Genomic DNA, 12,221 nt, shown 5'->3' with positions numbered 1-12,221 from the left:
CCACCTGAGGTTCTGGGCCCACCAAAGGACCTGCCCTGGAGTAGCATGTGCTTCCTTAGGAGGCAGGTTTGGTTACACACAGTGCTTAGTGGTGGGTTTTACCAGTTCACACTCTGCAAAGCTGAACACAAATTTTCTCCCTGAGGAGTAGCTAAGAAACAGAAAAGATCACAGCATTCATTTGTGGCGCCACAACAGCCTGCTCCTCTGATTTATATCGCTGCCACCAGAATTGATGCCTGTGTTTTAGGACACTTCAAACAAGAAGGAATGCTTTTCTATTTCTCTATATATCCAGAAAGTGGCTAGTCCCTGAGGCAGTGAAATGGAACTGGAAATTCTTGCCCCTGCAGTTCAGTGATTGGCCCAAAGGTGACTCGTGTCCCTTCAACTCGTAACTCATTGTCCAATCACAGTCAACCACCCACAATTCTTTTCAAAACACAAGTTTGAAGTCTGCTGATTCCTTGCTTGCTCCCATGGCTCTATCTCCCTGTTCAAGTGCAGGTTTCTCTTATCTATCAGCCTTTGGGACCACACATTTTATCTGTTTCCTTGAGACATTTAGTCCAATTCAAAAGCTCTACATGGGACTATCACCTTGTTTTAGTACATGTTTTTGATTGTGGTAAAATATACATAACAGAAAACCTCCTATTTTAACCATTTTTAAGGATACAATTCAGTGGCATGAAGTACATTCACAATGTTGTGAAACAAGCTCCGCCATACACTTCTAGAACCTTTGCAACATCCTAAGCAGAAATTCTGTTCCCATTCAACAGAAAATCCCCTTTCCTCCCTCCCTGCCCCCAGCCCCTGATAACCTTTGGTGTACTTTTTGTATCTAGGCAATCTCTGTTCTAGGTATTTTATATAAGTGGAATCATATATTTGTCTTTTTCTATCTCGCTTATTTCACTTACCATAATATTTTCAAGGTCCATCCGTGTTATAGGACATTTCAAAATGTCATTGCTTCTTAAGGTTGAATTACTTTACTTAACACATATGTGTATATATACCATATTTTGTTTATCTATTCATTTCTTGATGGAAATTTGGGTTGTTTCTACTACATTTTGGCTATTGTGAATAATGCTGCTATGGACATTGATGAACATGTGTCTAAGTCTCAGCTTTTGATATATTGCGGTATATACCTAAGAGTGGAATTATTGTGTCCATATGGTAAATTCTACATTAAACTTTTTAAGAAACCGCCACTGGTTTCCACAGTGGCCGCACCATTTTATATCCCTACCAGCAAGGCACAAGTGTTTCAATTTCTCCACATCTTTGCCAACACTTATTTTCTGTTTTTTATTTTGTTTTTGATAAAAGTCATCCCAAGAGTTGTGAAGGAGCATCTCATAGTGTTTTGATTTGCATTTTTCTAACGACTAGTGTTGTTGAACATCTTTTCATGTGCTTACTGACCATTTGTATATCTTTTTTGGAGAAATGTCTATTCAAGTCCTTTGTCCATTTTTTAATTGTATTGTCTGTCTTTTTGTTGTTGAATTGTAGGAGTTCTTTATGTATTCTGGATATTAATCCCTTATGAGATATATGCTTTGCAAACATTTTCTCCCAGTCTGTGAGTCCTTTTTTCACTGTCTTGATAGTGTCCTCTGTGCACAAAAGTTTTTAATTTTGTTGAAATCCAATTTACATATTTTTGTTGTTGTTGCCTGTACATTTGGTGTCATATCCAAGAAATCATTGCCACATCCAATGTCATGAAGGGTTTTACTCTTGTTTTTTCTCAGAATTTTATAGTTTAACTCTTATATGCAGTCTTTTATCCATTTTGAGTTCTTTTGTGTATCTGGTGTCAAGTAAATGTCCAACTTCATTCTTCTGCATGTAGATATCCAGTTTTCCCAGCATCATTTGTTGAAAACACTGTCCTTTCCCCATTGAGTGGTCTTGGCACCCTTGCTGAAAATCACTTGACCATATATGTGAGGGTTTATTTCTACGGTTTCTATTCTATTCTGTTGGTCTCTATATCTGTTCTAATGTCAGTACCACACTATGTTGATTATTGTAGCTTTGTAGTAAGTTTTTATATCAGGAAGTGTGAGTCCTCCAAATATGCTCTTCTTTTTCAAGGTTGTTTGGTGATTTAGAGTCCCCTGAGATTCCATATGACTTTCAGAATGGGCTTTTCTATTTCTCCAAAAGATATTTCTGCCATTGAGATTTACACAGGGATTGTATTGAATCTGTAGGTTGCTTTATGTAATATTCAATACTCATCTTAACAATATGAAGTCTTCCAATCCGTGAACACGGGATGTTTTTCAATTCATTTATGTCTTCTTTCATTTCTTTCAGCAATGTTTTCTACTTGTCAGTGTACAAGTCTTTCATCTCCATGGTTAAATTTTGATGCTATTGTAAATGGAATTGTTTGCTTGATTTCATTTTTGGATTGTACATCACTAGTGTATAGAAATGCAGCTGATTTTTGTCTGTTGATTTTGTATCCTTCCACTTTGCTGAATTCATTTATTAGCTCCATTAGTTTGTGTGTGTGTGTATAATCTTTAGAGTTGTTATGTATAAAATCAAGTCATGCACAAACAGAGAGAGTTTTACTTCTTCCTTTCCAATTTGAATGTCTTTTTAAAATTTTTCTTGCCTAACTGCTTTTTCTGGAACTTCCAGTATTGCGTTGAATAGAAGTGGTGAAAGTGGGCATCTTTGTCTTGTTTCTGGTCTTAGGGGAAAACCTTTCAGACTTTCTCCATCTTGTATGATGTTCGCTGTGGGTTTTTCATATATGACTTTATCATTTTGTCATTTTGTGCATTTCCATCTATTTCTAGTTTATTGATTGTTTTTATCTGAACAATGTTGACTTTTATCAAATGCTTTTTGTACATCAAATAAGATGATCATGTGAGGTTTTTTCTCTTCATTCTATTAACATGGTACATTACATTGTTTGGTTTTCATATGTTGAACCATCCTTGCGTTCCAGGAATAAATCCCACTTGGTCATAGTGTACAATTTTTTCACAGGCTGTTAAATTTGGTTTTCTAATATTTTGTTGTGGATTGTTGCATAAATTTTCATAAGACATATTGGTCTGTAGTTTTTTTAAGTGCATTTGTCTGGTTTTGGTATTAGGATAATGCTGGCCTGTATATGAGTCTAGAATGACTCTGAATAAGATAGGAACACTTCTTTCCTCTTCAATTTTTTGCAAGAATTTGAAGAGGATTAGTGTTAGTTCTTTTTTAAATGTTTGGTAAAATTCACCAGCAAAGCCTAGTGGTTGTGAGATTTTCTTTGTTGGGACATTTTTTATTATTGATTTCAATCTCCTTCCTAGTTATAGGTCTATTCAGATTTTCTATTTCTTCATGATGCAGTCTTGGTAAATTGTGTTTCTAGGAATTTGCCCATTTTATCTAGGTTATCCAATTTATTGGTGTACAGTTTTTCACAGTACTCTGTTATAATCTCTTTTATTTCCGTAAAATTTTAGTAGTGTCCTTTAATTTGATTTTAGTTATTTGGGTCTTCTCTCTGTTTTTCTTAGTCAATCTAGCTAAAGGTTTCTCAATTTTGTTGATTTTTTTGAAGAACCACTCTTGGTTTTGTTGATTTTCTCTGTTGTTTGTCTATTCACATTTTATTTATCTCTGCACTAATCTTTATTATTTCCTTCCTTCTGCTACCTTTGGATTTTGTAATTATTTTGCAATTCTTTTTCTAATTTCTGAAGGTGTATAGTTAAGTTATTGATTTATGATCTTTCCTCTTTCTAAATGTCTGCATTGACAGCTGTACATTTCCCTCTAGCCCTGCTTCCACTGCATCTCATAACTTTTGGTATATTGTGTTTTGGTTTTCATTGGCCTCAAAGTATTCCCTAATTTCCCTTGTGATTTCTTCTTTCACTTATTGATGTTTTACGAGTACATTGTTTGATTTCTGTATATTTACAAATATTCCATTTCTCCTTCTGTTATTGATTTCTAGTTTTATTTTTCAAACTATTTCTCCAGAGCACTGCTTGAATAGCCCTTCTTCCAAATTCCCATGAGTTGCCTTGTCCTTCACCTTGTAAGACAATACCACACACCTAGGTTTCTATTATGACAAATGGTTTCTGAAAGTTAGGAGAGATGAGTGTGGGAGACAGAACATTGGCCCCTCAAAGAGGCCCATGTCCTAATACCCAGAACCTGTCAATATTTTACTGTATCTCGCAAAAGAGATTCTGCATGAGTGACTAAGTTAAGACGTTTGATATGGGGAGATTATCATTGATTATCAAAGTGAGCCCAATGCAAACACCAGGGTCCTTATAAGAAGGAGTCAGGAAAGTCAAAGATTGACAAGGACAAGTGACAATGGAAGCAAAAGGCTAGAGTAACAGGAGTAACAGGAGCAATAGGAGTAATAAGAAGTGACAAGAATAAAAGGATCCAGGGGTAAAGGAATGTGGGCAGCATCTAGAATTTGGAGGGCAAGGAAGAGAGCTTCCAGAAGAAATGCAGCTTGGCTGACCCCTGGATTATATTCCTGTAACAGCAGTTGTGTACTTCTGATCTCCATAACGACAAGTCAATAAATTTCTGTTGTTTTAAACCACAACGTTTTGGGTAATTTGTTACAGCAGGAGTAGGAAACTATAAAACATGATTATGCTGTGGAAAGTAATCCCAGGAACTTGAAACAATGTTTTAGATCTTATTTAATCTACATGTTCATTGTGTCTTGGGAGCTCTGCCATCACTGCCACTCAAGTATCCAGGCTGATGGAGCAGACCCATCACGAGCATGTGGATCTCTGCGGAAGAGGGAAGTTGATCCATAGATGTTCTTGCAGTGAAATGCGTATCCCACAAAATTCCTTCATCACTTCTGCTGCAAACCAGTGGTCTAAAATACTTTCATGGTCCCACCCAATGCAAAGGTCGAGAAGTACAACCCTCCATGAGGCCAGAAATTGGACATCCAGAATATTTGGTGAAGCACGAAACTCCCAGAGAAGGCTCAGGCACTCAGACCCACACTCTGCCGCGTCGCTCAGCCTCTCTGTGCCTCAGTTCACCATCTGGGGTAGTCTCACATGACAGGCTCGTTGTGAGGGTTACATGAGGTTTGGTCTATGCAACGTGCTGAGCTCAAGGCACACTCATTGTGTGCGCTCAGTCAGAGAAAGCTGCTGTTGACAAACACTTGAGAAAACCCACAAGATCACATAAGGATGAATAAATAACGGGTCTGTTCCCCTCCAGGAGTGGCAGGTGAGGAGCTGCAGGTGATTCAGCCTGAGAAGTCAGTGTCTGTTGCAGCTGGAGAGACGGCCACTCTGCGCTGCACCATGACCTCCCTGCTCCCTGTGGGGCCCACTCAGTGGTTCAGGGGGACAGGGCCAGGCCGGGAGTTAATCTACAGTTTCAAAGGAGGCCACTTCCCCCGAGTAGAAAATGTTGCAGACACCACAAACAGAAACAGCATGGACTATTCCATCCGCATCAGTAACATCACCCCAGCAGACACTGGTATCTACTACTGTGTGAAATTCCAGAAAGGGAGCCCTGATGACGTGGAGATTAAGTCTGGACCAGGCACCCAGCTCACCGTGAGTGGTGAGTACAGCGTGGGCCTCCTTTGTCCCCTGGTGTGTGACAGCAAGTCAATAATAAGGCCCGCATTCTTTGAGCAACAGCGAGAATCAGGTGTGGCAGTGGGTGCTTATATTCATGATCTGATTTCACCCCCTTCCACAGATCAGGGAAGTTGAGGCCTGGAGAGGTCGTGCTAGTTGCTCAAGGCCCCACAGCTGGTAAATGGGGGGAAATGTCTGAACACCCATCTGCCTGGCTCCACAGCCCTTGCCTTTTCCATCCCGTCCAGCCCTTTGTTCCAGGGAGGAGGGAACTGAAAGTCTGAGTGACTCTCCAAGTCACACGGTCAGACCTCACCCCGGCCCACAGAGAGTGCCCCTCAATGAGGCTGAGTCTTCCTTTACTCAGCACTTACTGAGCACCTACTGTGTTCCAGGCTCTGCTCTGTGCTGTGGAAGCAGCAGTGGACACAGCAGGCAAAGGCTCTTCTCCCAGATGGCTCACGTCCTCTTCCCTTCCTGTGAGGAGCAATCCAGGCAGGGCAGGGAGGGAGAACGTGTGTTTCTTCATCTCATCCTCAGAAACATCACACTGAAAGGAATCCCTAAGAGTCCCAGACTCTCTGTTTACTCTGACAGCCCAGCTGGAGGAGACACACACAGGTTGGGTGTTTGCTGTGTGTCTGTCCAGAAAACCCTCGAGTGATTCAGAGACCAACTCACACAGTCACTGAAGGCTCCCGACAAAGCTGGGTCATCTCAGAATGTCCTTCACCCAGGGAAGAGGTTCCTCATGGGACTGACTTATGGGTTCACTGTTGAGGCAGCAAAGAAACTCGTTTAAGGTTTTCTGCCAGAGGCCCCGGATCCTGAATCCTGAAATGTCTTGCACAGGAAGGACTTTCAGACCCATCAAGCCCAATGCCCCATGTACAGATGGGGAGCCTGAGGCCAAGAGATGATGGGGGTGTGCTCACAGTCACATGGCCAGTGTGTAAGGGGATCATATCAGAACCTGGATCTGATTCCAGGCAGGCTCCTTCCTGTGCTGACATTGCACACTCTTTCGATGGCAGAGGCTGGCCCATAGTAAATGCTGGATAAAAGCTCGCTTCACAAAACCACTGAACAGGGAGCCAGCATTTCTCCTTTGTGTCAGTTTTCCAAAGGTTCAGAAAGCTCCTCACATTCAGACCCTGAGGCCCAAGGTGATTGGGAACCTCTCCCAACCTTCAGCCACATCACCCCCAATCAAGCAATCCATGTCAGCACTAGAGCTGCCCGTTGTTTCCACAGCTGCATAACATCCATCGTATGGAGATAGCACATTCATTCTACAGTCTTCCATTGATGGATACAAAGTTGTTCCCAACGTTGGGATACTAAACCAGTGCTGCACCACTCTACTCCAGTGAGAGATGCCCACTGGAGATGGCATTGCTCGGTCAGTGTGTGTGTGTATTTTAATTTGTTGGATATTGACAAATTTCCTGCATAGGCAGGGCAGGAATTGAGTTTCCCCACAACCTATCCCCTTCCTCAGAGTTCACCTCTGGGAACCTGTGTGTCCTCCTCTGTAAGATGAGGATGATGACTCACCCTCCTGGCACTATTAGAAGGATTAAAAAATACTATATGTGAAGGTTCTTAAGAGCGTCACACACTTATGGTCAGTGATATAATCACAGTCATGTTTATTGTTTACAAATGCTCCTTTTCTAGCAAAACCCTCTGCCCCCGTGGTATCGGGCCCCATGGCGAGGGCCCCACCTGAGCAGACAGTGAGCTTCACGTGCGAGTCCCACGGCTTCTCCCCCAGAAACATCACCCTGAAGTGGTTCAAAAATGGGAATGAGCTCCCAGCCTCCCAGACCAACGTGGACCCAGAGGGAGACAGTATTTCCTACAGCATCTCCAGCACAGCCAAGGTGGTGCTGGCCCCGGGGGACGTTCGCTCCCAGGTCATCTGCGAGGTGGCCCACGTCACTCTGCAGGGGTGCCCTCCTCTTCGTGGGACGGCCAACTTATCTGAGACCCTCCGAGGTAGATGCCCTCACCCCAGCCCAAGCCCACACCTGCCCCCAAGGCCCCAAGCCCACTCTTCCCCCTGCTGTTTGCTCCAGGCCTGAATTGCCTGGAATCTAGTTCCTGACCATCCTTCCCAATCACCAGGCACCTGGATGTGCTGGTCACTCACCTGTTCTAATGGCAGCTGCCAGGTGAACACCTGCCATGTGCCGAGCTCTGTGCTAGGTCGTGTCATCTACCTTACCAATAGCAGTTCCAATTACTGAGCACCTACTCTAAGCCCAGCTCCCTGGTGCTTGGTGATTTGATTTATTTGGATACAGATATTATGCTCCCACTGTATTGCCAGGGGCTGAGCTTATGACCCTAAAAGAGCTATCAGTCCCTGAGCACCTATTGTGTGCCTGGCACTGTGCTTTGTGATTTCATTCATATGCAGAGAGTACTCTCAGTGTTTGATAGCCTACTGCACGCCTAGCACTGTCCTGAGTGATTCCCATCTGTGGTGGTGGGAGCTAAGGTATGGAGCCCTCCTCTGTGATCTGTCTGTTCCATAAGATCAGAGCCTCTGCCCTGTGCTGTTTCAGTTCCGCCCACCTTGGAGGTTTCCCAACAGCCCATGGCAGGGAACCTGATGAACGTCACCTGCCAGGTGAACAAGTTCTACCCCTGGCATCTAAAGCTGACCTGGTTGGAGAACGGAAATGTCTCCCGAACAGAAATGGCCTTGACACTCATAGAGAACAAGGATGGGACCTTTAACTGGATGAGCTGGCTCCTGGTGAACTCATCTGCCCACAGGGAGGATGTGGTGCTCACCTGCCAGGTGGAGCATGACGGGCAGCCGGCGGTCACCAAACACCATACCCTGGAGGCCTCTGCCCACCAGAAGGAGCAGGACACAGGTGGAACCCCTGGTGAGGCCTCCACTCCTACTGACCTGACTCCTCATCTTTTTTTTTTATGTTAAAAGTAGTAATTCATGCTTATCATAGAATAATTTAAAAGTCTATAAATATAAAGTAAAACTTAGAAGTAAGCTGCCCTCCCCCAAATCCCACACTCCAAGGGTCATTTCTGGTAATATTTTGGTACATATCTTTGTAGATCTTTTTTTTTTGTGTGGAAGATTACTCCTGAGCTAACATCTGCCAATCTTCCTCTGTTTTTGCTTGAGGAAATCAGCCCTGAGCTAACATCTGCCAATCTTCCTCCATTTATATATGGGTCACCACCACAGCATGGCTGATGACTGGTGTATTTCCGTGCCTGGGATCTGAACCCATGAACCCAGGCCACCAAGCAGAGTGCACCTAATTCAACCACTTCGCCACAGGGCCGGCCCCAATACAGGTCTTTTGACATAAATATACATTAGAGAAAGAAGTAGGGAAGGAGGTAGCTCATCCTGTTCATAGCATCCTGCCTCCTGCTTTCTTCACCTAACAATGATTACATCACCATCCATGGCAGCCCACCTCCCTCCTCCTTGCCATTTGTAACCTCTGCCTAGTCTCTATTCCATCCTAGACTTTTCCATCCACATCAGTAATGTAACCCCAGCACACGCCTGCACAACCTACTCTGTGAAATGCTGGAAGAAGAGCCCTGAGGACATGGGGTGTGAGTCTGGACCAGTCACCTTGGTGACCCTGAGTGGTCACAGTACAGGCCTCCTTTGTTTCCTGATTTGTGACAATGGACCAGCAATAGACAACCACCAGGGCACCTTTACTACATGCAAATTCCAGTTCCTCTATGATCTCTTTTCCTGCTTCAACCACCCTGAGAGTTTGGAGTTTTACAGAAGAGACTTGGGGAGCAATGGGGGAAATATTGTTGAAGACGTTTTGCCATTAGACCAGGTCATTGGAGTAAACTAATCAAGGTGATTCTGAGACCCTGATGACAGGGACCACCAGCCTATACAGGACATATGTGCTAATCAGAGACACGTTCCCCTCAGCTGGCCATTGTCCCAAAGACATACAGAGTCCCTCTTTCTATGAAGAAAATATGTGTTATTTCTCTCTCAGGTAACATCAGAAGGGAGTCGAGTCAGGTTTCCAGGAGTCTTTACTCCAAAAGACGTTTCAAAGGGCCATGTCCCTTCCCACATGCCCTGTGGTGTTGTCCTCATCTGCTGGGTCAACCCAGGACACTGAGTGTCCATGACCTTGCTTGGTAGAAAAGTGAAGATAGGAAATTGTCTAATTTCCCTTAAAACAAAAGACATAACTGAAGTTGCATAATTGTGTCCACTAATAACTTAGTCTTGTAGGCACATCCAGGTGCAAATGGAGTTCACTACTGTGTGGTCATATGATTAAAGACATTTTTTTCTACAAAACCTATACCATTACACGCTTAATACAATTAAAATTAATTCCTTAATACCATCTAAGTGGAGTATATATTCACATTTTCCCAAATTTCTTTTATAGCTGTTTTTGTCTTCCAACATTGGGTTTAATTCATCCATAAATACTTGATAGAATATTCCTGTGAAACCATCTGGACCTGGAGAATCCTTTTTCAGATTTGAAAAAGAATTTGAGGAGTTTGGGGCTATTTAAATTATTTCATTTCATATGGGGTGAATTGTGGAAGGTTGTGCTTTTTGAGGAATTTAATCCATTTTCTCTTGTTTCTTGAGGCAGGAAATTAGATGACTGATGTTACACTTCTCCTTTGTCTAATGCCATCCTTGTCTCCTCCTGTGCTGGGCAGTCAGGAGAGTGGGATCTAGACCCCTGGCCGCTGTGTTCTCCCTCCAGTCCTCAGGGCCCAGCCAGTCTGCTTCCTCGTCCTCCTGTCAGCGTCCTCCTGTGCTTGTACCTCACGTTGTTTCTAGGAGTCAGATTGTACTGAAGGGGGTGAGCAGAGAGAGGCGGGTCCACACCATCCTGTCTGGACCAGCCTGGGTTTGCTCCTTAGTCTCCACCTCCCGCGAGGCTCAGACCAGGGCTGTTACTTCTGGGTGCTCTCAGTGTGCCTGACCGAGCATGCTCGCTAGTGTACTGAGGCGGGAAACGGTTTTTGTGTTGTCCGTGTGGGCGGGCTGGAGCAAAGTGCAAGATGTCTCTATGACCCTGCTGCAGCAGGATGTCCAGCCTGCCTCAGGCGTCTGAGGGCTCCAGCCACTGCAGTCCTGGGTCCAAGGGGTCTGGCGTGAGGATGCACATCTTTGTGTTCATTTCTACGGTGTTGGCGCGCTTTACAATATTCCTGGCTTAACGGCCCTCTCTTCTCTCAGCACAGCATAATCCAGGCATGTTAATGGAGTTTGGGTTGGTTGGTTGGTTTTGACAATGGGAGAAAGGTTTTAGGCCTCTGAGTTTTTTATTTCTCTTTGTCTTTTTGGACCTTAAACTTCCTTCCCCCCCTTTTCCTGTTTCCTTTCACTACTCTATCGCCAAACAGCACTTCCTCCTTCTTTTTTGCCTTTTCCTCTCAGAAGATATACACTTCAAATTGAGTGACAACAGTCACATCTGTCCCTTTGAAATGTCCCAGCCTCCTTGTATTAGTTTCCTATCCTGGCTGTAACAAATCACCACACTTTCACTGGCTTTATTTTTTATTTTTTTCGTGAGGAAGACCAGCCCTGAGCTGACACCCTATGCCAATCCTCCTCTTTTTGGCTGAGGAAGACTGGCCCTGGGCTAACATCCGTGCCCATCTTCCACTACTTTATATGGGACACCGCCACAGCATGGCTTAATAAGCGGTGCATCGGTGCATGCCCAGGATCCGAACCGGCGAGCCCCAGGCCACTGCAGTGGAGTGCGCGCACCCAACTGCTTGCGCCACTGGGCCGGCCCCTTGAGTGGCTTTAAACGACACAAATTTATTACCTTACAGCTCTAGAGGTCAGGGGTCCACAGTGGGTGGCAGGGCTGCGCTCCTTCTGGAGGCTCTAGGGCAGAATATGAGTCCTTGTCTTTTCCGGCTCCTAGAGGCCGGCTGCATTCCTTGGCTAAGGGCCCCACCTCACGCTGACCTCTGACTCTGCCATCACGTCTCCTTCTCCGACTCCCCTGCCTCCCTCTTTCACTTATAAGGATCTTTGTGATTACACTGGCTCCACTCAGATAAACCAAGACAATGTCCTCATCTCAAGATCGTTAACTTAATCACCAAGGCAAGTGCCTTTTCCCATGTAAGTAACATATTCACACACTCTTAGGATTCTGTGCCAGCCCTTTTCAATCAAGCATACTTTGAAACTCCTTCTGAGCTCAGCTCTGCAGCATACTTTTGAAACATTTTCTAATTTATGATGGATTTAATATTGGTGGTGAGTTTTCCAAATAACTCTCAGGACCCTTTGTTCTCCTGAGCCATCATCACTCTTCCTGGTGGTTGGGTGAGACTGAGATGGCAGCCCAGTGACAGATTGTGCACAGGGTTTGGTGATTTCTTTCTTTAACTCATAGTTATTTTGCAGTTTTAGCATTTTCTCTTCAACTAATACAGAGATCTAGTTTTCTGTAGAATTTTCTTTCCCCCCTTTGTGTTTTCTTCTGGTTTGGAGACGCCGTTTTTGGAGACAAGGAGTGTGATGCTGCCCTTGTCCTCAGTGCCCAGAAGTCA

General features: G+C 44.1%; 2 protein-coding genes across 2 annotated transcripts in view; both read left to right on the top strand.

Moving 5' to 3' along the window:
• LOC131418594 (signal-regulatory protein beta-1-like) overlaps window positions 1–12,221 on the top strand; it is a 172,624-nt gene that overhangs the window by 153,780 nt on the left and 6,623 nt on the right. The window lies entirely within an intron of this gene.
• Window positions 5,269–8,595, top strand: LOC131418204 (signal-regulatory protein beta-1-like). Its single transcript, XM_058562201.1, has 3 exons — window positions 5,269–5,619; window positions 7,320–7,640; window positions 8,213–8,595. Exons 1-3 carry the CDS (start codon window positions 5,352–5,354, stop codon window positions 8,593–8,595), a joined length of 972 nt encoding a protein of 323 aa, XP_058418184.1. The 5' UTR covers window positions 5,269–5,351.

The sequence above is a fragment of the Diceros bicornis genome, chromosome 19, assembly GCF_020826845.1.
Source record: "Diceros bicornis minor isolate mBicDic1 chromosome 19, mDicBic1.mat.cur, whole genome shotgun sequence".
Lineage (NCBI taxonomy): Eukaryota > Metazoa > Chordata > Mammalia > Perissodactyla > Rhinocerotidae > Diceros > Diceros bicornis.
The sequence above is the reverse complement of the archived record's forward strand: the minus strand, read 5'-3'. Positions and strand labels throughout refer to the sequence as shown.

Bases quoted from the DNA above. Each gene is read 5' to 3' on its own strand.
- LOC131418204 (XM_058562201.1), top strand. From the start codon at position 5,352: ATGACCTCCCTGCTCCCTGTGGGGCCCACTCAGTGGTTCAGGGGGACA. The intron at 5,620-7,319 runs GTGAGTACAGCG...CTCCTTTTCTAG, and splicing joins CACCCAGCTCACCGTGAGTG to CAAAACCCTCTGCCCCCGTG. The intron at 7,641-8,212 runs GTAGATGCCCTC...GTGCTGTTTCAG, and splicing joins CTTATCTGAGACCCTCCGAG to TTCCGCCCACCTTGGAGGTT.